The sequence below is a fragment of the Urocitellus parryii genome, chromosome 9 (genome assembly GCF_045843805.1).
Source record: "Urocitellus parryii isolate mUroPar1 chromosome 9, mUroPar1.hap1, whole genome shotgun sequence".
NCBI classification, from domain to species: Eukaryota; Metazoa; Chordata; class Mammalia; order Rodentia; family Sciuridae; genus Urocitellus; species Urocitellus parryii.
In genome coordinates, this window is record NC_135539.1 from 140212053 (window position 1) to 140233487 (window position 21435).

General features: G+C 39.8%; 1 protein-coding gene across 3 annotated transcripts in view; it reads right to left on the reverse strand.

Moving 5' to 3' along the window:
* The window catches only part of Suco (SUN domain containing ossification factor), a 68430-nt gene extending 62920 nt beyond the window's left edge, over positions 1-5510 (reverse strand). For all 3 annotated transcript variants that reach the window (XR_003300742.2, XM_026388455.2, XM_026388457.2), the window contains exon 1: positions 5367-5510. Coding sequence is in view for 2 of the 3 variants with exons in the window: in XM_026388455.2 (XP_026244240.1) it covers positions 5367-5428 (62 nt within the window). In the remaining variant the exon portion in view is untranslated. The remainder of the gene's footprint in view (positions 1-5366) is intronic.
* Between the last annotated feature and the right edge of the window lie 15925 nt (positions 5511-21435).

Here is a 21435-nt window from a genome sequence, read left to right on the forward strand (position 1 = left end):
TCTTTTTTCTTTTTCATTATCTGCCAATCCTATAACTGCTTTCATTCCAACATATCTTCAAATGTTTAATAACCTAAAGGAGCAATATGGACTGCATCCAGCTCTTTTAAAAATAATTCAATGGTTATTATAAAGAACCGTCACTCTTTTTTTTGGATAAGAGTGCAAAAGCTTTACAGGAAGATGTTCTGTGCTTCAGAGACTGTTTCCTATGAAGGCAGTCTGGCTTCATCTAACTTATCTGAAGGGATCTGACACCCTTATCTGTGACCCAACATCTCTTGTAAGTACCAAATGCTTTCTTTGGAATGTATATCTTGGAGCAAAGATAAACTTTCCCCAAGGTCTTTCAACATTAAGTTTTCCAAAAAAAGAAAGAGAAAGAGACCAATTACATAAAAAAGTCATCAAATGATTTGAAAGGGTTATTTTATTCTTTTTAACAGTTATTATTTTATTCAGAAAATAGGTTCTTTTAAAAGCAAAATATTTCTCCAGATTAAAGACAGAATAAGAATTTTAAAATTTTCTATTCATCCTCTCAAGAAAAAAAATCAGCTTACAATAACTACTAGTTTCTTATTTTTCTGCTAAGAATGCATATTAACAAAAGAACAAGAAACCAGCAAAATTATCTGAGGAATAAAGGAGTACCAAACTATAATCAAAACTAAGAAATAAACCTCTTTAGTCAGCAGTCAGAAGAAAACATACTTCTAAGGTCAGAAAGGTCAACACCTTGATCTAAACATCTGTTAACCCTCTCCTGGTATGACCACTTCCTAGAGTTAGAGTTACCTGCCCTCAAAAATCTGTCCCTTCCAATCCATTCTACCCTCCATAGCAATCCAATTAAACAATCAGTGTGTCCCTCATTCTCGTCCTCTACTATTTTAACTACTTCACTCTGTTCATCAGCTGCCAGGTTAAAATCAGAGTTCATCTATAAGATAAACAAATCCCTTCAATACCAAAAAGTAGGGCAGGGGTTGTAGCTCAGTGGTACAGCACTAGCCTGGCATGTGTGAGGCACTGGGTTCGATTCTCAGAACCGAATATTATAAATAAATAAAATAAAGATCCATTGACAACTAAAAAAATTTAAAAAAAAAAAAACCCAAAACCTAATTGTGGCCTCCTTTCCATCTCTCTCCAGAGCTACATTCCAGATAACATACCAATAGGAATATTCTCTCTTCATGAAACAAAATTCTCCCATTTTGAACTATCCATCCTGATAGCCACTTATGGATGAGAATTAAGGCTCACAGAAGTCCCTTACACAAAGACATACAAATAGTGATAAAACCATAGCTAGAGTACAAATTCTTCCTTTGTTATCTCTAAAGTCCTTGTGAAAGTACTTCTATTATACTTTTCAAATGCGAACTGTTTAAATGTCAAGCTCTTCCAATTAGTACAAGTATGAATTTCTCCAAGATGATCCTTTAGGGTGCAAGAAAAGATTCATTTAGTCTAAAAAAAAATTAAACTTAGTACTGAGATGAGTACAAAGATTCATACTTGGTCTGACGGTCAGCTGCACACACATCAGGAACACCAGGAAAGAGTAGAAGCTTCACAAGCTAATGGGTTTACTTGTAGCATGCCAAAATATACTATGATTTGTGTGCGCTCATGTAAGTAGACATAGGGATCATTTAGTTTTAACCAAACTGACCCTCATAAATTCTCTGCAATGGTTACAAAGATAAAATAATACAAGTATAAGCCAACAAGAAATGACAAGGCTAGATGCCTAGCCTGTATAAGTTATTCCTCATCTACATTATGAATGTAGGTCAATCACATAGCACTCGCTAAAAATTATTTCTACTTTGGGTTTAGGGATGTAGCTCAGTGGTACAGCACTTGCCTGACACCTGTGAGTCCCTAGGTGTAATCCCCAGCCACACACACAAGTCACAACTTTAATGAAAACAAAAGGTACTATTAACAGAAGGTATAAATTATTTTCTCTCTCATCTTTCTTAAAACATCTAACTTGTGTAGTTTATCATGTATGCTAACACACTAATGTCATATTAACACATGTATGTAATTTATAAACAATTAAGCACATTAAAGTTACACCTACAAGGTTTTACTAACTAGGGAACACACTCAGAATATCCACTGATTAAAGTACAGATCACATCCTTATCTTCTTCATGGTCATGATAAACCTTTCTAGTCTTTCCAAGAATGAGAGGGTATGATGAATAATGGCACCCACAGATTGCATCCCAATCCCTAAACATACAATAAAATACATTTACAGTAAATACATAATACAGTAAAAGAGACTTTGCAGATGTCATTAAATTAAGGATTTTTGAAATGGGGAGCTCAATCTGGATTGTCTGGGTGGACCCAATTTTATCATAAGAGTCATTATAATAAGAGGGAAGGAGAGGTGGATCATCAGTCATTAAATATGAGGACTGAAGCAATAGGTTCAAGTCGTATAAGGAAAGAGACAAAAATGCAGCCAGCTCCAGAGGCTGAAAAAGTCAAAGAAATTCTCTTCTCAGAGTTTCCAGAATGAACCAGCCCTGCCAACAACTTAACTTTAACCTGGTGAAACTGAATTTGGACTTCTGACCCCAGAACTATAAAATAATATGTATGTGCTGTTTTGAGTCTCTAAATTTATAGTAATTTGTTACAGCAGTAATAGAAAACTAATGGAGGACTCTTGGAATATGGGACTTTCTGTATTTAAAAGAAAAAAAACTGGTCATCTATCTTTAGGTTTTTCAATGCTCATAAACATTTGGTACACAATAAGCATAAAAAAATCTCTTTGTTGAATGATTTTATAATGAAATATATAGATAAGATATTCTCACTGTTTTACAAAAAATCTGTCATATGTGTTACTTCATTTCCTTCCCTGCGTAGTATGAATGGCATTCTGAGAATATAAGAACTAAGGTTTAAAGGAGTTTTGTAATGTGTCCAAGAACATGTATCTAGTAAGTGATGGCTCCATATCTTCAACATAGGCCTTCTGATTTATGGTCAAAAGATCACAGTAATCAGGAGCCTGTATTATGAGTCAGGCTGCTTAGATTCAAATCTAAACTACAAAATGTAATAGCTGCTTAACCCTAACCAAGTTACTTAACCTCTCTACTTACTCATCTGTAAAATGCAAAATGAAGTTAATAATACCTACCTTATAGGGTTATTAAGATTAAAGATGCTAAAATGTATAAAGTATACATTACATGCCGGACACAGAGACAGCTGACTATCATTCCTCTGTGCTGCAGCTACAGTGCATTTATATCTAGAATACTAATAATTAGGAATCATACCAAGTATACAAAAGAAAAAATAGCAACTGGAATGAATAATGAGACCGAAGTATGATGTTTCTATGGAGGCAATTTAAGATGAACAGACAAAAGTAGAAGGGACACATAAACAAATCTATACAATTAGGACATAAATAAAAATAACAAGATAACAGCAAAAGTGATAGATAAAGAAGAAACCTTAGAAACTAGAGTATTATAGTATAAACTTGCAACACTACACTCAATCTATAAAAGAGAAATAATTCACAAAATTTGAGGACAATTTCTGAATGATAAAAATGGCTACTAAGAAGAGCTCACCAACTTTTATCTAATCTTACAAAGATTTTATTTAGATACCTATTTCTGTTAGGGAGGATATGGATGTAGGGAAATGACAAACCAGATCAAGACTGTTAGACCTCTGTTTAAGTCAGTGATATCATTTCGATTTTCCAAGGAAAAAGGGTTTGAAAAGAATGAAATAGACATACACCACTCCTCTTACTCAATCTCATTCATTCATCATCACCATTCCAAATAACTCAAGCCTAAATATTCTATTTCAATGCCTTTTAACAGTTTTGCTAAAGAAAAAATTAAAATGTACTTAGATTGGCAGTTCAAACAAATCCCAAAATATTAACCCAAGTGTTTCTTCAGCTAAACTTTTCACTCTTTACTTGAACCCTCAACATACACTTTTCATTTTGTGAGTCAACAAACTTAATAGATCTGACTACTAGGCTACCTGATCTTTTCCCCTGACAGGTAGGTCATGACCTCCTCACTACTGCTGATGAAAAAAAAAGAGGAAAAAATGCATGAGATTAAACTAAATAGCACAGTCCCCAACAATAGAAACATGACTAATTTTAAATTTACAAATGATTTCAAGAACCACATTCTAATGTTTGATTTCATTTCCACCACTGAATTGGAAAAAAAAAAAAAAACAGTGATACTGGTGCCTATTAAATTCAAATGAAAAGTGTACCCTCTACTTTTATCAGTTATTTCAGGAAGTGCTGGTGAAGTAAAACCTGGTCTAAGGATGGGCATGATCAAGGAGAAAGTTGTTTGCAGAAACAACTAAGCAATCCCCAGAAAGAGGTGGAAATAAGCACAAGGTTTCAGTATCTCACCCACTAATTTAAAATTTGTAAGTAGATTCATCTTTTAGAGACACTTCTTGGTATCCAACATAATACTAAAAATAGAAAAACGGGAAAATGGCACTGGCTTTATTAAAGAGGTTCAAAATGAAAGATGAGGTCAACCTTTTTGTTCTCTAAAACTTCTATCATCCTTCTAACCCAAACTCAGGAGAGCAACAACTACCCCTCCGAGCTCTGGGCTCCGCCAGGTACCCATAGACGTGCAAACACTGCTGGTGCTCTGCAGCCCTCAGCCAAACAGGAACCCTAGTTTACGGGGATTTTAATAAGAAAGAGCAAATTCCTATGACCGAGAAAACACCTTTTCGCTCACAAAATGTCACACTTCCCTTTTAAAGGAAAGAAAAGTCCCTGGAAGAATTTCTTCAGAGAAGAATGACTTTTCCAAGCCTAATGATGGCAGCACCCTTGGACCCACAGCTCCAGGGGCTCCCCCTCAAAATGCCCCTCGTTGTTGCAGACGTACGGAGCGCCGCGGAGCTGCGGGGACAAAGCCGTCCTCCCGTGGCCGAAAGCCACCGCACGCACTCCGTCCGCGCAGCCTGCCCCGAGCCAACTGAGCGAGCGCCCCAAGTTTCCGAGCGGCGGCCCCACGTGCGACCCGCCAGGAGAAGGCAGGTGCGGACGCCGGTGCGCGTCGCGCGGGCCTGGGGACCCCGCACATCCGCCACTCGGCACACCTGAGGCGCCCGCTCCGCCCACCGGGCCTCCCCGCTCCGCTCCACCGAGGCTCCGCGCCCAGCGCTGCCCGCCGCGCGGGGCGGGCGCGGACCTCGGTCTGTCCCCAGCTCCGGAGACCCGCACCCCGAGAGCCTGCGTGACCCGGGGGTGTGACTGAGCCGCCCCCTCCCCACCAGAGCTCCGCGCGGCCCCCGCTCCTCACCAGACCAGGGAGCACAGGGAGAGGCAGGAGGCCAGGGCCAGGGCCCGCTGGTACTTCTTCATCTTCTCCTCCTTCTTCCCCCTGCCAGAAGGCGGCACATCCTCCCGGCAGCCGCCACTGCCGAGGCCAAGATGGAGGAGCCGGAGCAGCAGCGCGAGCACGGGCGCGAGAGCGCGAAGGGCCGCGGCGCCGGGGGAGCCGCTGCGCGGCGGCTCGAGTCTCCTCCGCGGGGCCCACGGCGGCGCCACCAGACGCGCTTCACAGGCGGACTCCGGGGACTGCCGCTGCTGCTGCGGACGACGGTTCGCCCGCGCCCGCCCTCTCCAGCCGCCGCCGCCGCCACTGCCGCCCCATAGCCCCCCCGCCCGCCCCGGCCTGCGCTCCGTGCTGCCGGCGACCAACGGCCGCCGCGTAGTCGCCGCTCAACAGCCAATCGCTGGCGGGGCCGCGACACCTCACACTCCGCTGAGCTGGAAGGAGACGCGTCACCCGCGTCCCGCGGAGCCCGCACCCCCACCAGCCTCCGCGCGGGCCACGCCCCCTAGCCGGCCCGGCCTCGCTGCCCGAGGAACAGGACACAAAGCTGAGTCGCCGCCCCCCCACCAGGTCTCGCCCACTCGCTGGCGCGCGTTCAGGAAGTCCCGTGACGCCCGGCCTTCCGCCGCGCGGCGCCCGCCCCCTCGCACTCTCTTCCCTAGTCCGCGCAAGGCCTCCTGGGAGTTGTAGTCGGCCTTCCAGAACCCTCTGTCCCTGTCGCTCCTGGAATCCAGGATTTCAATACAGGAATCTATAGTTTAGCTTCTCACAGCTTTGGAATTGTTACACTCGCTTTTCCTCTCGGGGGCACATTTTTGTGATCAGCCTAGAACGACTCGGGGAGGGGCCGAAGAAAGCGGCACTAATGAAATTTAAAAGGCAGTTTTCCGAAGCCAAGGGGCCGGCCCCCAAGTCAGATGCTGATTGGCAGATGGAAAGGGGCGTGCCGAGATCTTCTCTCATCTGATTGGCCGGGGTGGAGAATCTGGCTTTTCCTCCAAGCCTTGGTGAAAATTTACCTCCCGCCAGATGCGGCAGATACAGCAGCAGGGGTGGTCTTCGTTTCGTTGGTTTCGAGCTGTGGGCTCGCTGCTGTGGGGTCAAGGGCACCTGCTGTCCCTGTCAGGGGAGTGAGTCACTCTCACACGCTCCAGATTCTGGGGTTCACCCAAGGCCGTCGGGTCTACCTACCGACTGCTGTAGTCTGGGGCAAAAAAGTGAGCGCCACTCCACACTAAGTAACCTGCAGCTGTCCACCCCGGCTCTGGAAGCTAGACCTTGAGTCCGAAACTCCAAGATCTGGACCGCTTCTCTTCCCCAGCGCCTCTTACATAGCTTTCTTTTCCTGGAAGGTCGCTAACTGTAGAGTCGGGGGCACTACCTTCCACTCTAGGGAGAAACCACTTGGCCTCTCCTTTGGAAGCGATGGCACTCTTTACAAACTCTCACTAGGAGAAAGTTGGTCGTTACTGAGACATATTTCTTTCATTAGGTATATACAAGTATAACTCTGTGTGTTTCCCTTTTCGTCTTTGTTGTTGGAAGACTTAGAACTACCCTCCCTAGGTCATTTCCAGACAAGTTGGTGGGAAGGATACAAACTGGAGGTGTGAGGCAGAGGCTACAGTTATTTGTGCCTTGAAACATGCCATAATGTTTAGTGTGAAAAATTTCTAACGAGGTGTTCCTTGTTCTTGAAAAAAAAACCTTCATTAAAATGCCAGATTAACATATAGTTTTGAGCCATGGAATTTCTTCGTGAACCTTATGTGTAGCTGTTACTATAAGCCCAGGGAACTTAAGGGTGGGACCTACTCTATAATTCTTGGAAATAACTCAATTGGTTGCTAGAGCAATTCTTCCAAGTATGGTAATTTGGTTTTTAGAGGAGTTCACCCTAACCTATTTTTTCTGTCAATGATTAGATAATTTGATGTCATTCTTACTATATGACAGTAAAAACCTTCCATCTCTAGTTACCACTGTAGGAAGCAAGTATTTACCTAAAGAGCAGTATCAAATGATTAACATGCAAGTTAAAAAGCAGGTAGAAGTAATAGAAGGATGAGAATTATTAGACGTTCGCTATCATGTTGGGCACACTTTTCTTCCAACTCTAGGAACTGTGCTGTTCAGTAGGGAACAGGTGAGTCCCAGCCAATCCTTAATTAATTCAGAGCCAAAGAAGTTTTATTAGAATTCATGTGCATCTCAAGCCTGGAAAGTTCCTCTCCCATCTCCTATCCTCATCCCAAACTCAGCCCATCAACTTTTAAAAATATATATTTTTACTTTTAATTGACACATGGTAATTGTACATATTTACGGGATACATTATGGCATTTCAATACATGCATACAACGTGTAATGATCAGATTGGGGTAACTAGCATATCTATCATCTTGGAACTTTATCATTTCTTGGTGTTGGGAACATTCAAAATCCTCTCTACTAGCTAATGTTCAATTAATTATTGTCAACCATGATTATCCTATTGTGGAAAACAAGTAATTCCTCGAATCCGATTATATTCTCCTCCTCCATCCCTCCTTCCATCATACCCTTCGCAGGCTCTAGTAACCACTATTCTAAACTGAGTTATTTTGACTTTCACATATAAATGAGAAGAACATGTGGTATTTGTCTGTGCCTGATTTATTTCACTTAACATAATGTCCTCCAGGTCCATTGATGTTGCTGCAGATAATAGAATTTCATTCTTTTGTGTGGCTGAGTGACACTCCATTGTGTGTGAGTGTGTATGTGTGTGTGTGTGTGTGTGTGTGTGTGTGTGTGTGTGTGTGTGTATTACATTTGCTTTATCCACTTATCTGCTGATAGACACCTACATTGATTCTCTGTCTTGGACATCATGAATAGAGCTGCAATAAACCTGCAAATTCAAATGTTTCTTCAACATACTGATTTCAATTCCTTTGGATATATGATCAGTAGGGGATTGCTGAATCATATAGTAGTTTTATTTCTAGTTTTTAAGGAAGCCACACACTATTTTCCTACCAACAGTGTATTAGAGGTTCCCTTTCTCTAGATCCTCACCCATATTTTTCATTTTTTTTATAATAGTCATTTTAACTGGAGTTAGAGTGTGAATTATTGTAGTTTTGGTTTGAATTTCCCTGATGATTCATTATATTGAGCATTTTTTTCATATACTTGTACAGTTGTATATCCTTTTTTGAAAAATGTCTATCCAGGTCTTTTGCACATTTTTAATTGGATTACTTGGGGATTTTGTTTTTGCTGTTGCATTGTTTGAGCTCTTTGTATGTTCTAGAAATTAATCCCTTGACAGATAAATAGTTTGCAAATATTTTTTCCCATTTTGAAGGTTGTCTCTTAATCAACTCTGTTGATTGTTTCTTTTGCTGTACAGAAGCTATTTAGCTTGATGTAATTCTATTTGTCAATTTTTCCTTTTGTTGCTAGTGGTTTTAGGGTTGTATCTTTAAAGAAAAAAAAAATCTTTGCCCAGACCAATGACCTGAAGCATTTACCCTATATTTTTCCCAGTACTTTCAGGTGTTTGACCCATTTTGAATAGCCTACTTCCTTCTCTTCCACCAAGTCCCTGCAATGATCTTTTGGATCATACAACTAATAGATAAATTTTCATTTATTTATTTCCTCCTTTCTTCATTTTTTTCTGTAATTAGAGGATTTTGTTGCTGTTTGCAAATGGAGCTTTATTAACACCCTTGTGTTAAGGTTGCCATTCAATTTTAGCTCTATTTCAATCAGTAAATATCCTTTTTTTTTTCCTTTTTGCTAGTTTCATGTTCATGGCTTCATGTTAAGGCTTACTCCTTCAGTCCTATAAACTTTTTCATTTTTCTCTTTGGTACTTTATAATGTCAGTTCTCAACTCTGCTGTTGGTTCCCAGGTCTATATTCCACTTCTTTTCAAGTAATTCCTGAACATATCACTTATTCTACTATCACTTGCAACTTTACCTGCATAAAATAAAACTCCCCTGTAAATTAGTTTCTTTACCTAGCTTTCTATTGTTTTCATTCTTCCTTGTTCTAAGACCTCACATAGTGAGAATAAGAGAAGTTCCATTTCAAAACTGGTAGAAAAATATATTTTTTTCTACATGGCTGGTAAATGTGTAGGAAAAAATAAAGAGAAAAATTGTGTTATAATTCAATAGATATAGAGAAATACCACCATACTTAAAAGTAAAACACATGCCAAAGAATGGCAAGAAAGAATGTAGAAAAATCAAAACGTGCATAATCTTCCAGACTGAGGCTAAGTAACCACAATCTAACACCTCTTAACTGTTCTACAATGATCCTCAACTTGGGGCAGTGTGTCCTCCAGGCTTCAGACACTAGTAGTGTCTGAAAAGTTTTGATTGTCTCACCTGGGCAGTGTCTCTAGCATCTAGTGAGTGGAGACAATTAGGCAACTATACACAATGACAAAAAACCATTTGATCCCAAAAGCCAAAAGTGCCAAGGTAGAGAGACTCTGACATAATGGAATCTCTCAAATCAATAAAATCTACAACCACTGACCACACACATGATAATTCATGTTCCTGCAGATCCTTGGACTATTCTGGTGTTCATAAAGAACTCACCTGCATAATGAACATGAGTCCTCCCATTCCTTAAAAGGTTAACTACACAGAAACTCTGGGAAGCTCAAGTCTCTTCCTGATAAAGATCAGAAACTCGTTTTCTGATGGAGAGAAAGAACAAGCAGATCTCACAGAAGGAGCCAATACCTTCTGGCCATCTCCTTTATCCTTCATCTCATATACAAATCATAGTTAAGAAACCCCCCAAAAAGAACTCTTTCATGGGTAAGGTGGTGGTATTTATTAAGCAAGGTTTGGTATATTTTGATTTAGTTGAAAAATTATCTGTTCTGTTCAAAATTACAAAATACTGAGATAGTATGAATATAAGAAGGATCTTAGAAATAGCTGTTGCCCAGTGACACGAGATGTTTCCAAAGCAAAAGCCAGTTAGAACAGAAATATCCTGGAAATCAGTAGGGGTGGTGGGAATGCCATGGAATTGAGAATAGATTAATAGACAAAAGGGGGAAATGTGACAGCACTAAAATTTTTGTCTACACATAAATATAGTATAAATAGAACTTTTCTATTTTTCCCCACCTCATTTTTTCTCTATGCTATGTAAGTATGTGTATAGAATAGATAATCCCTTTCTTACAGCAGTCTAAATTAGCTTGCCAGGCTGTGAACATAGTCCCTTAGGGACAGAGACTTCACAGAGTACCATGCTGGCTTGTACATTTCTATTTACATTGCAAATAACAAAAGGTAGGATTTCTGCTTATCAATGTATTTAGTAATCCAAAATCTAATCTTCTCTCATGGGGTTAGCATGCAAGTGTTTTGAAGATGCCCAAATTTAATTGGAATCAACTAGATGAAAGGAATGATCACCTATGAGTGATGGCGAAGGAAAAATCAAAGATGGTCCAATTTTGAGACATATATCCTTACATGAATAACAGAGTCCGGAGTTCCAGGTATCTTGGTTCATTTTGTGCTACTGTGACAATACCTAAGACTGGGTGTTTTTATAAATTAATTTATTTTTCATGGTTCTAGAGGCTCCGAAGCCTGAGGTTGAGGGGTACATTCCCTTGCTGTGTCATAACATGGTAGAAGAAATTACATGGAGGGAGGGAGGGAAAAAGAGGGAGGCCGAACTCACACTCTTATCAGGAACCCACTTTTGCAATCACCTTTCAAAGGTCCCATACTTCGATATTGTTTCACCAGGGATTAATTTCCAACACATGGACCTTAAACCATATAGCACTTGGTTTGCAGGAAAGGAGATTAGTTTGATTCTAGAAACACAGTATGAAGTTTCTGGTGGACATTCCTCTCAAGAATTTACAGATATAAGATTCCAAATAGGGAGAGAAAGGTAGCAACTGAAGATAACATATGGGGGCTCCAATTGTTATATCCTTTTCACCTTGGGCCCTCTGTACAGTGGTTTCAGATAAAGCTTCCTCACATATTACCTTTATCTTGTCCTTGCTTTGATGCAGAAATCTCCTGTGAGTCTTAAACATCGGTGGAATAAAGTCCTGCCCCCTTGGCCTGGCACCCAAAGCCTTCCATCCTCCAACCCAGCTGATGGTTCAAGCATTAGCCACCATTTTTTCCTTTCACGACTCAACCTTCTCATCAGAACACATTGCTTGCCATGTCCTGAAATATCTATGCCCTTCTGATACTATTTTCACTTAATGTTAATCTGTCTATGTTCTGTTTCCCCGAGCAGGGCCCCCAAGAAATTATTTTTTAACTTAACTATTCGTTTGAATTGTCTAATCATACTGAACTAGAATCTGCTTTATAACTTAAATTCCTAGAAACAGCAAGCCCTTAAGTTGGGGCAAGTATATGCCACTGACTAGTTTCAACCCACTAGTCAGGTGTCACTTCCTCACAAATTGCCAATTTCACTTTTTAGCACAACACTGTTTGATTTGTGTCTGACTGGATTTTTCTGGGTTCCAGTTGCTCTTATATAACTTGGAGAAATAAAAGCGTTCAACGGATATTTATTGAGACTTTCTTGTATGTGAGGTACTAAGTCAAATATTTCCCTCCAAGAAATTTTCAATGTTTCGATCTTCCAGACTGTACCCTTTTAGTGGTTTAGCAAAGCCTGAGGATTTCTTCCCAGAATGTTTATAAAAGTAGAAAACCAATTATATTGAAATACAGTTATTAAAATTTTTCAAAGCAAATCTGTAATATAGTAAATGTGCTTTTTTTATGAATGCATAAATAACAGAGTCCAGTATCAAGTCTGATAACTTCAATTATTTCAAAGTAGTGATGCATGTAAAATATATTTCAGGATATCTACAATATGCTTAAAGTGAAATGAAAATATCTGCTATTTCTATTGGAAACAAAGTTATAGTAGTACTGCTAGTACTACCACAGTTTGTTACCTACATTCATAATAAAGTGAAACCCTAAATTTCAGTAGAGGTTAATGAAGATAAAGATGTAACTGTTTTGTCAGCCAAGTTCATGGGCCAGTAAATTATCTTCATTGATTCCAGATTAAGAAGCTCTGCACTAGAGCAATTGTTTTTAACCTGAGGGTCAAGAGATTAGTTTTAAGGGAGTCTAGCAGCACTTTTTAAAATGAAAAGGACTTTGGACACAGTGGCACATGCCTGTCATATAGCCACTCAGGAGATTGAGGCAGGAGGATCCCAAGTTCCAGGGCAACTTAAACAACTTAGTGAGGCCCTCTCTCAAAACATAAAAAGGGCTGGAGGTGTAATTCAGTGGTAAAGTGATCCTGGGGTTAAATCCCCAATACCAAAAATTAATAAAAGGTAAAAATCATCATTTTAAAAACATTAAATTATGTGTCAATAAGAGGAAGTATTTTTTTTCCTGGTACTCTTATTTCAGAGAGAAAAGGAGAGGGTGTTGGGGGGAGAATATTATATATGTACAAGCAACTGGGTTGCAGTGTATAATATCTGTCACAATGGGAGTTGGACTCAAAGTAAATTGAAAGCCATTGCACTAGGAGAAATGAGATACATCAGACATATGAAATAAATGTATCAAAGATATAAATAGTGGTTGTCAAAATTTTAAAGGAAATTAATTTTAAAGGAAAAGGAAATTATTTTTTGTTTTAGAAAATTATCAGGAAAGATTTCTAAAGGTGGAAATATATTTCAGGTGGACTTTCAAAGATGAACATGATTTTCAGAGACAGGAGGAAAAGCTTTCTTAGGTACAGGGAACATACACTCTAGGTCTAATTAAGACTTGTTTTAACAATCCATACCACATGACTTCTAATTTTAGTTTACCTAATACTTCTCTGGTATTCTGTGTTTGAAATAAACAATGATGTTGTACTCTAATCAAATAGACAGGTATTTTTGAATACTTACATAAAATACTTTACCTTAGGTCATGGGAAGATTTGAAAGTCTTAGAGATTCCATCTTCTATGAAGCAAGGCACTCAAGGACCTTAAAAAAACATATGTACAAGCACAAAGCAATCACAGCAAGTTAAAAATAATTAAATTTGGATGACGATAATACATTCATTTGACATGTGCAATTGCTTTTACTCACAAACCCATAAAACAACAGGAAAGTGTTGTGGGTATTTTTTTAATTTTTTTTAAGGATGGAAGATCAGATGTGGAACTATAATAAAGGAATCTGTCAAGAACAATAACAATGACAAAAAAAAGATTTCTTGAGCTATGAAAGCAGAAATTTAAAATCTCAATTAAAGATTTAGAAGACAAAGTAGAAGAAATTATCCATAAAGGACCAATCCAGGAGGCCCACTGTACTTAAACTAGAAAGAGAAAACGGGTGAGGGAATGGATGTCTTTCAAAACGTCTTTCTAGAGTTGGACATAAGTTCCTAAATTAAAAGTGTCCTTGCGTAAATGCCAGCACAGTGGATAAAGAATGACTGACCCTGTGGTAGGTACATGACTGTAAAATTTGAGAACACTGGAATCAAAGACAAGATCACAGACTAATTTTGGAGTCAGGAAAAATATTAAAACATACCCAAATATCAGGAATCAGAACAGTTTCAGACTTCTCAACATTCACACAGGAAATTGAAAGACAGTGGAGCAACCTCTCCCAAACTCTGAAGGAAGATTATGTCTAACCAAGAACTCTGTGTTCAACCAAACTATCATCAAATGTCAGGGACAGTGACATTGTCAAACAGGTAAGACCTCAAGAATTTTACCTGATGTGGACCATCCCTCATGAAAGGACATTTTGCTCTATCAAAGCAAGGGAGAAAACCAAAAAAGAGGAAGCTGTGTGATACAGGAAATAGGAAGTCCAACAGAGGAAAGAGGTAAAGGAAGTACCTAGTGTTCAGAGGAGTCCCAGCCAGCTTGAGGAGTCATTTAGAGAATTGGGAAGAGTTAGTAGAACAATGAAAAGCACTGTCTTAGTTGGGCTGCTAAAACAAAATACCATAAGCCTGGTGGCTTATGAATAGTGAAAATTCTTCGGCATCTTCTTGCTGTGTCCTCACATGGCAGAAGAAATGGTCTCTCTTGGGCCTCTTATAAGTGCACAAATCCCAGGTGTGGGGGCTCTGCCTCTTGACCTAATTACCTCCCAATGACCCAACTCCAAATATTATCCTCTTGAAGAGTAGGAGTTTAATATATAATTTATATTAAATTTAACTTTAAATTTGGGAAAGATACAAATTCCATAACAGAAACACTTAGAGAAAAAAAAATTTGGAAACAGCTCTGCAGGAAAGGCTCATCTGTGAAAAGCATTTATATAATCTTATAAATCCTCATATAATATAGAAAGGATTTTAGGTGTCTATTGGAGGTCATAGGTCAGGAGAAAGCAAAAAGAACAATTCCTTAGCTTCTGTTGCAGGAAGTCAGTAATGCCTAAAATGTGAAAAGTTAAAACAAGGAACAATAATGCATGCTTTTAGAACAGAAGTAAATATCAAAATAATTGACTAAGAGGTGGAAGCAGTCATTTTTTAAACAGAGAGCAATGAAAGGACAATGGTAGGGAGCTTTTTCATAACCTTGTTAGAATCATTTGGTTCTTACATGTGCATAGAACTTTGAACTTGAACTTTTCATTTAAAATGGTACATTTATCAAGATGCTTTTGATCTGTGGCATAATAATTCATACTTTTCACAGTTTTTTCCCAATTAATTCTGTACTTTGATAGAGAATATGTGGAACAAGGAAACTATCTGCTATGATGTATGGATTTTGCAATTCTTCCATTCACTGAATGGAAGACTTCAAAATCTGAAGAGAATGTAATAATATACAGCCTTTTGAAAAAGAAGTAGAGATGTGAAGGAAATGGAGAACATTTTGCTAAAGATTATTTTTCTATTTTAGAATATCAAAGTGTTATTAGGATACTCCCTGCAGTACCTACATTCAGAACCATTTATTTAACATTTAAAATGTAAAATTGCCTAAAAATTTCTCCTTCCCTCTGTTATTTATATGTCTATGTCATAACCATATAATGGTTCTACAAAGTTAAGCATTTACCTGGATAATTGAGGAAAATTTACTTTGCCTTAGTTATTCAGTCATTATCCTGGCTTGAGGCCTGAGCTGTGAAGATTACTATATGGATCAAGTAATTTCTTCTCTTCATTTCGCATGGGAGATAATGTGATATTAAAGGCTGTCAATCTATAAATTTTTAAAGAATCCGTGTGAGTGGATATTCAAGGTCAACTGGTATGACGGGCCATTGCAGTTTTCTTCCATTATACAACTTTCATTTAGTTACACTTAAATGACTCAGGCAGTGGAATTGAATTCATCGGGAAAGCTGTTCCACAGGAAAACATTAAGCATTAATTACCTCACATCACCAAATAATTAAAAGGAGTAACAAGGATGCCCCTGAGAGGTGGGTCAGTAGCTGTGGAAAATAAAGCAATTTTATAGAAAGTTTTTGCAGGCCAGCTCAAAAGGCACTCCTCCACTGAGCCTTTCCTCCTAGCAGAGCCTCCCCAAGAAGCCCTTCACTTTGTGAACTTCTATAATATGGTTTATCACATTCTAGCATGAGAGTTAGTGTGTCCTGATAGGATGGGAAATGTGCCTTACTTCATCTCCACATCCCACACAGCACTTAGCATTGTTCCTGGTGGGAAGGGGGCATTCAATCAAGCCTATATTGATAATGATGATGGTGATTTATGAAGCGGCATGTTGCAATTTCTTGAGCATCTTCTGTAGGTGGAGTTAGGGCTTTTATGTGCATTCTTTCAGTTTAAACTTAAACAAAAAAAAGATACCACAAGTAAGCAATGCAATCTTCATGATGTTATTTGTGAGATAGAGTATTAAAATGCAAGTTTTGAAACATTTTGGCCTTCATTAGGACCATCAATAGTTATAGTTCCATTTTCCAAGATAAAATTGAAAAGCAAAATTGCACTCTAGTTTGGAAGAAAAATAAAATATTTTTCAAGAATAGGGAAGGGAAAGAAAGTCATTTGTAATATCTCTAGGCAGAATTTAATATTTGAATTCCAGATTATCTTTAAAATAATTTTGATTAATTTTAAACATTGCATGTTTTTAATTTTACCTTTTTCCAGAGCCTAATTATGGGCTGGAAATGTAATACAATGCATTTGTCTGTATAATTGCAATTAACTATGTCCACTTTTCACTCATAGGCTCCCATTTGCTGGAAACATCTTGATAAATGGGCAGAATATTTTGAATTAATTTATTTTTACTGTATTTATCTGTAATGTTGACAAAGTAGATTTAATGTGTTGATTTACCTAATCAGCTGTGCTGTTTTTTCCTTTTATGGTACAAGTAATCTTGAGTATTTTCATTCCTCCTTTGTTAATTGCAAATTTTCCTAAATTTCTCCAAATTTGCCTTAAAATAGAATCCCCTATAAAACAGTTTTCTAAGACCCCCCCCCCCAGAACCACAGAATCAGTATCTTCAGGAGAATGACTCTGAAATCTGTATTTAATTAACAGTAGCTTTTTATTTTTATTTTTTTTTTAAAGAAAGAGGGAGAAAGAGGGAGAGAGAGAGAGAGAGAGAGAGAGAATTTTAATATTTATTTTTCAGTATTTGGCGGACACAGCATCTTTGTATGTGGTGCTGAGGATCGAACCCGGGCCGCACGCATGCCAGGCGAGCGCGCTACCACTTGAGCCACATCCCCAGCCCACAGTAGCTTTTTAAAAAACACATTTTTTTAGCTGTAGATGGACACAGTGCCTTGTTTTATTTATTTATTTTCATTTTTATGTGGTGCTATGGATCAAACCCAGTGCCTCACATGCGCTAGGTGAGTGCTCTACCACTGAGCTACAACCCCAGCCCTAGCAGTGGCTTTTGTTATTGGATACATTTGGAAACTATTCTACAACACTCTTCCATAGCTCCATTTATATTACAGGGCTTGGTCCTCAGCTTAGCACTATTGGAAGGCAGTGGAAATCTTGAAGAGGCCGAGTCTTGTGAGAGATCTTAGGTCATGGTGTGGTGGGGGTGCCCTTCCAGTGGATATTGGAATCCTGGGCCCTCTTCTGCCTTTCTCTTTGCTTCGCAGCTGTCAGGAGGTGAGCAGCTTGCCTCCATCATGCACTCCTTGCCATGACATTCTGCCTCTCCACAGGCCCCAAAGATATAAGGCCTACAAACTGTGGATGGAGATGTTGGAAACCATGAGCCAAAAGAAACCCTTTAATTTTTAAGTTGAGTATCTGAGGCAGTTTGTTATAGTAATGGAAAGCTGACTGACAGCAGTGGCCATTCCAGCATTTTGGGTGTAAGTTTCTCTAAATTGAAAAGAAAAAAAATGTCTTTAAAATATTGAATTAGAGCTTGTGAGGTCTTGGCAAGTTTCAACAACACTAACAGCTGCAGGATAAATGCCAGATAGAGTGAGAGCCAATCAGCATTTAAGAAAATCAGTGAAAATGGGCTTCTCTAAGATATGTGATCAGGACTGGAAGGTGACATTTCATTTTCATCTCTTCTCTCCAGTTACTCTCTCTGATATGCCACCTCTTCTTCAGCCCGCTCAGACATGCCGACTCTGTTCGGCCTCTTCACCGAGACATGCACGCGCACACGGTACTTTTTCAAAGTCTGCTGAATTTTATCAAGAGCATCATATATGACTTCAGTGCTGATGTGTTTTCATGGTGGAAATGAACTCTTGCCTGACGACAGGCAAGTGCTACGGGTGTTCAGAGGACCAGGGGAGGAATGGGAAAAGCTGAGCTGTTTAAAGGTGGGCCTAGGGCTGGATCTTAAAGGACAGCATGTTCTCCCTACCAGAAGGGACACATGGTGCTCGTGGCAGGCTCCCAAACCATTGTGAAGTGAGCCCCGTTGACTGGGAATAGAAAGAAAATCAATTTACCTTGAGAAGAGGTGACACATGTGTCAGGGGGTTGTAGGGGCAAGGCTGAAGGACATAATTGGGGCAGGTTTACAGAAGGCCTTGAAAGCCCTGCCAGGCTCCCCTGCTCTGCCCGTCCCCATCCCCACCAGTACCCCTCTCCTTCTTGTGCTGGGACAACACTCCCTGGACTGGTTCCAACAAGGAATCAGTCCAAATTCTCAGCTTGAATCTTGAGAAAAACACCTAATTCATCTCCCACCTCCCGAAGACTAATGGGTGGTGAGTGCGCTGCAGAGGTGCTGATTTGCCTGACAGGCGAACAGTCGACTCAGAGAACCAGAAACCCCCAGGAGCCTTCCTCTGAGGTGGTCAGAGCACTCAGATGTCATGCTTTCCGTCTTAATATCCTCAGGACATTAGGAATCCTGTCCAGGTGAAAGGATCCGGGTGGAGAGGGAAGGAGGGAGAATATGAACAAGGGATGAAACGGAAAATGCACTGTCAGGAAGCAGACCCTGGGCTCTTCCTTTTGCACCAGAAATGACTGGGGAGAGCTGAGGCTAGAGAGAAATGCTTCTTCCTTAGCACAAGTGCTTCGTTCTTCACGTGTTTCTCTCAACATCCCAACAGCATTCAGGAGAACATAAAAGGACAAGTGCACCAAGCAATGACACCATGGAGGGCTACGGTCGGCAAGAGAAAGGGCCAGGTCTGCACTCCAACTCTTAGAAACCTCACTGGCCAGAAGAGACCTGAGTGATGGACTCTAAAGACACTGATGTCCCCAGGAAGGGAACACACAAAAATGAACTTAGCTCTATTATTTGGGCAATGTGTTTAGAGATGATCGATTTTTATTTTGCTCTTTAATAATTTACTTGATACTTATACTTGATTAAAAATACCAATGGGTTTCCATCCTACCATAATAAACCTTGAAAGAACTCTCCACTGGGGAAAAGGATATTTTAGAGGGAGCTGGCAAGTAGCCTGCTGATCAGGACACGCTGTGCAGAAGAGACCTTTATCTTTAGGTTGCACATGGCTACATGACCCTCTGGTATCACCAGCACACAGAGCTTCTCCAAAACACAGCTGCCTTCAAACATGCTATTTAGGGCTTTCAGTGAGCAAATAAAATTCCTAGGGCAGGGAGCCAACCCACAGCTGCAGACCCTGCAATTGAAACCTGCTGCGTCTTACCTTTCAGAAATGCAGTGATCTTGCTTACACTGCAAAAGTCAAACACACACACGTGCATAGACACACCAATATGGAAGGAGCAGGAGGTTTGCTTTATTCTCTATTCCTTCTATGCAAAGTACTTAATTTTTGTTCATGAAATTCGAATTAACAAAGAAATAACATTTTTCTTCCCAGACTCAACCCCATCTCTAAATGTCGATGCTGCTCATTGATGGATGCAGTGGAAGAAACATGACCCATGGTGTCAGGAAAGAGCCAGGCTGGAATGCCAGAAGCCAGCTCCATTCTCCTCTGATGTGATCTTAGTAAGGCTCTTAATCCCTCAAGTCTGCAAAATAAGAATGGTGACAGTTCTCTGGAGATGAAGTGAGGCCCAAATGAGATAAAAGCGGCATCTAGCAGAGGCCTGGACACAAAGTAGGCTTCTAGTGAGCCGGAGTTAAACCAGTGGGCAAGAAGAAAGCAAGAGAATTTTGAAAAATATCCACAAAGACTATTTTTAGTCCTTAAAGTAGTTCTGCTCATTGAAGAACATGTTTGGTGTTGTACCTGTTAGTCTGAAGATTAATAGTAAGTTCCCTTGTACGTTTTTCTCAACAATGAACATTTTGATATTCCTGACTGAAATCTGCACACAACATTAGATATGAATATTATTGTTTAAGTCCACATTTCTTCCTTTCATGCAGACATTTCCAAGACCTCTTCCTATAATATACCTTCTGATTTACTCCTAAGCATTCAGTAATTACTTTTTCAAATTTCATTAATGAGGAGAAAAATGTGCTTCAGTTGTATGAACTACGGCCATACCTTTAAAATACTTCAAGATGAGAGAGAACAATTGAACCGATGATGCTTATGTTTTAGAATGTCTAAGTGTCTAAATTCTCCTTGGGGCATTAGAGGAAGCAAGCACTCACTTCATGTTAACCATGAAAGATGAGCTGAAAGTGCAGAGGCAGGTGAGGGCTCAGGTGGAGCTGATGTTTCCTCCTGCTCAGCCCACTCACTATGACTCTGCAGGTGGGGTTCTCACTGAGGTCACCATGAATCACCAGAGGAAGATACACCCGCAGCGAGCAGAGTCTTCCTGGCCTGAGTATCTTCCTCCTGCTGAATGTGAAGAAGGGGGAAGCTGAATCTTGAAGACATACCCACAGGTGCTCTTGAGGATGTGCTCAGAAGTATGAGCTTCCTGTGACATAGTTCTTTCTGTCTACAAAGAAGGAAACTGGAGAACAGCAATAATCACACCTAAAGTCAAATCCAATTTTTAACACAGAAGCCATAACAATTTAGCACTGAAACTGGGGAAAGGGTCTATGATTCCAGATACATGAGTCAGTTTTCTAATACTTGTGTACTTCACTTCCCCATATGCAAAAGAGTGGCAATGCTTATGAAGTAGGCTTTTATTATTTGTTTCTGTCCATCAGGACTAGTGACCCTGCATCCTTCCTGGGGTGTGTCTGTGTTTTTAGTTTTTACCTAAACTAGTTCAAGTTAAGATTCTGACCCTTGAAATTAAAGAACCCTGGTTTATAACAGACGACTAATCCCTCTTGTGAATGGCGCACCATGGATATTTTACATAACAGAGTTGGATAAATTGTTTTATTTATTTAATCAGCTTCTAGAAAATTAGAAATGACAGCAATGCAGTTGTTGACTCAACTTGACAGGCTGCATAAGCTCATAAAAGGAATAACTGACTCTTTGTTAGCATCTGACTTCCCTGTGAAATCTAAGTTTTAAAGTTATTACAGACATAATTATTTCCTAGTCATCAAACCCAGTGACCATTTTCTTCCTTTTCTTGGGTTCCAAGTTAATTTCCCCTGCCTTGTTTGTAATGAGAGCCCTTTCTGTTCC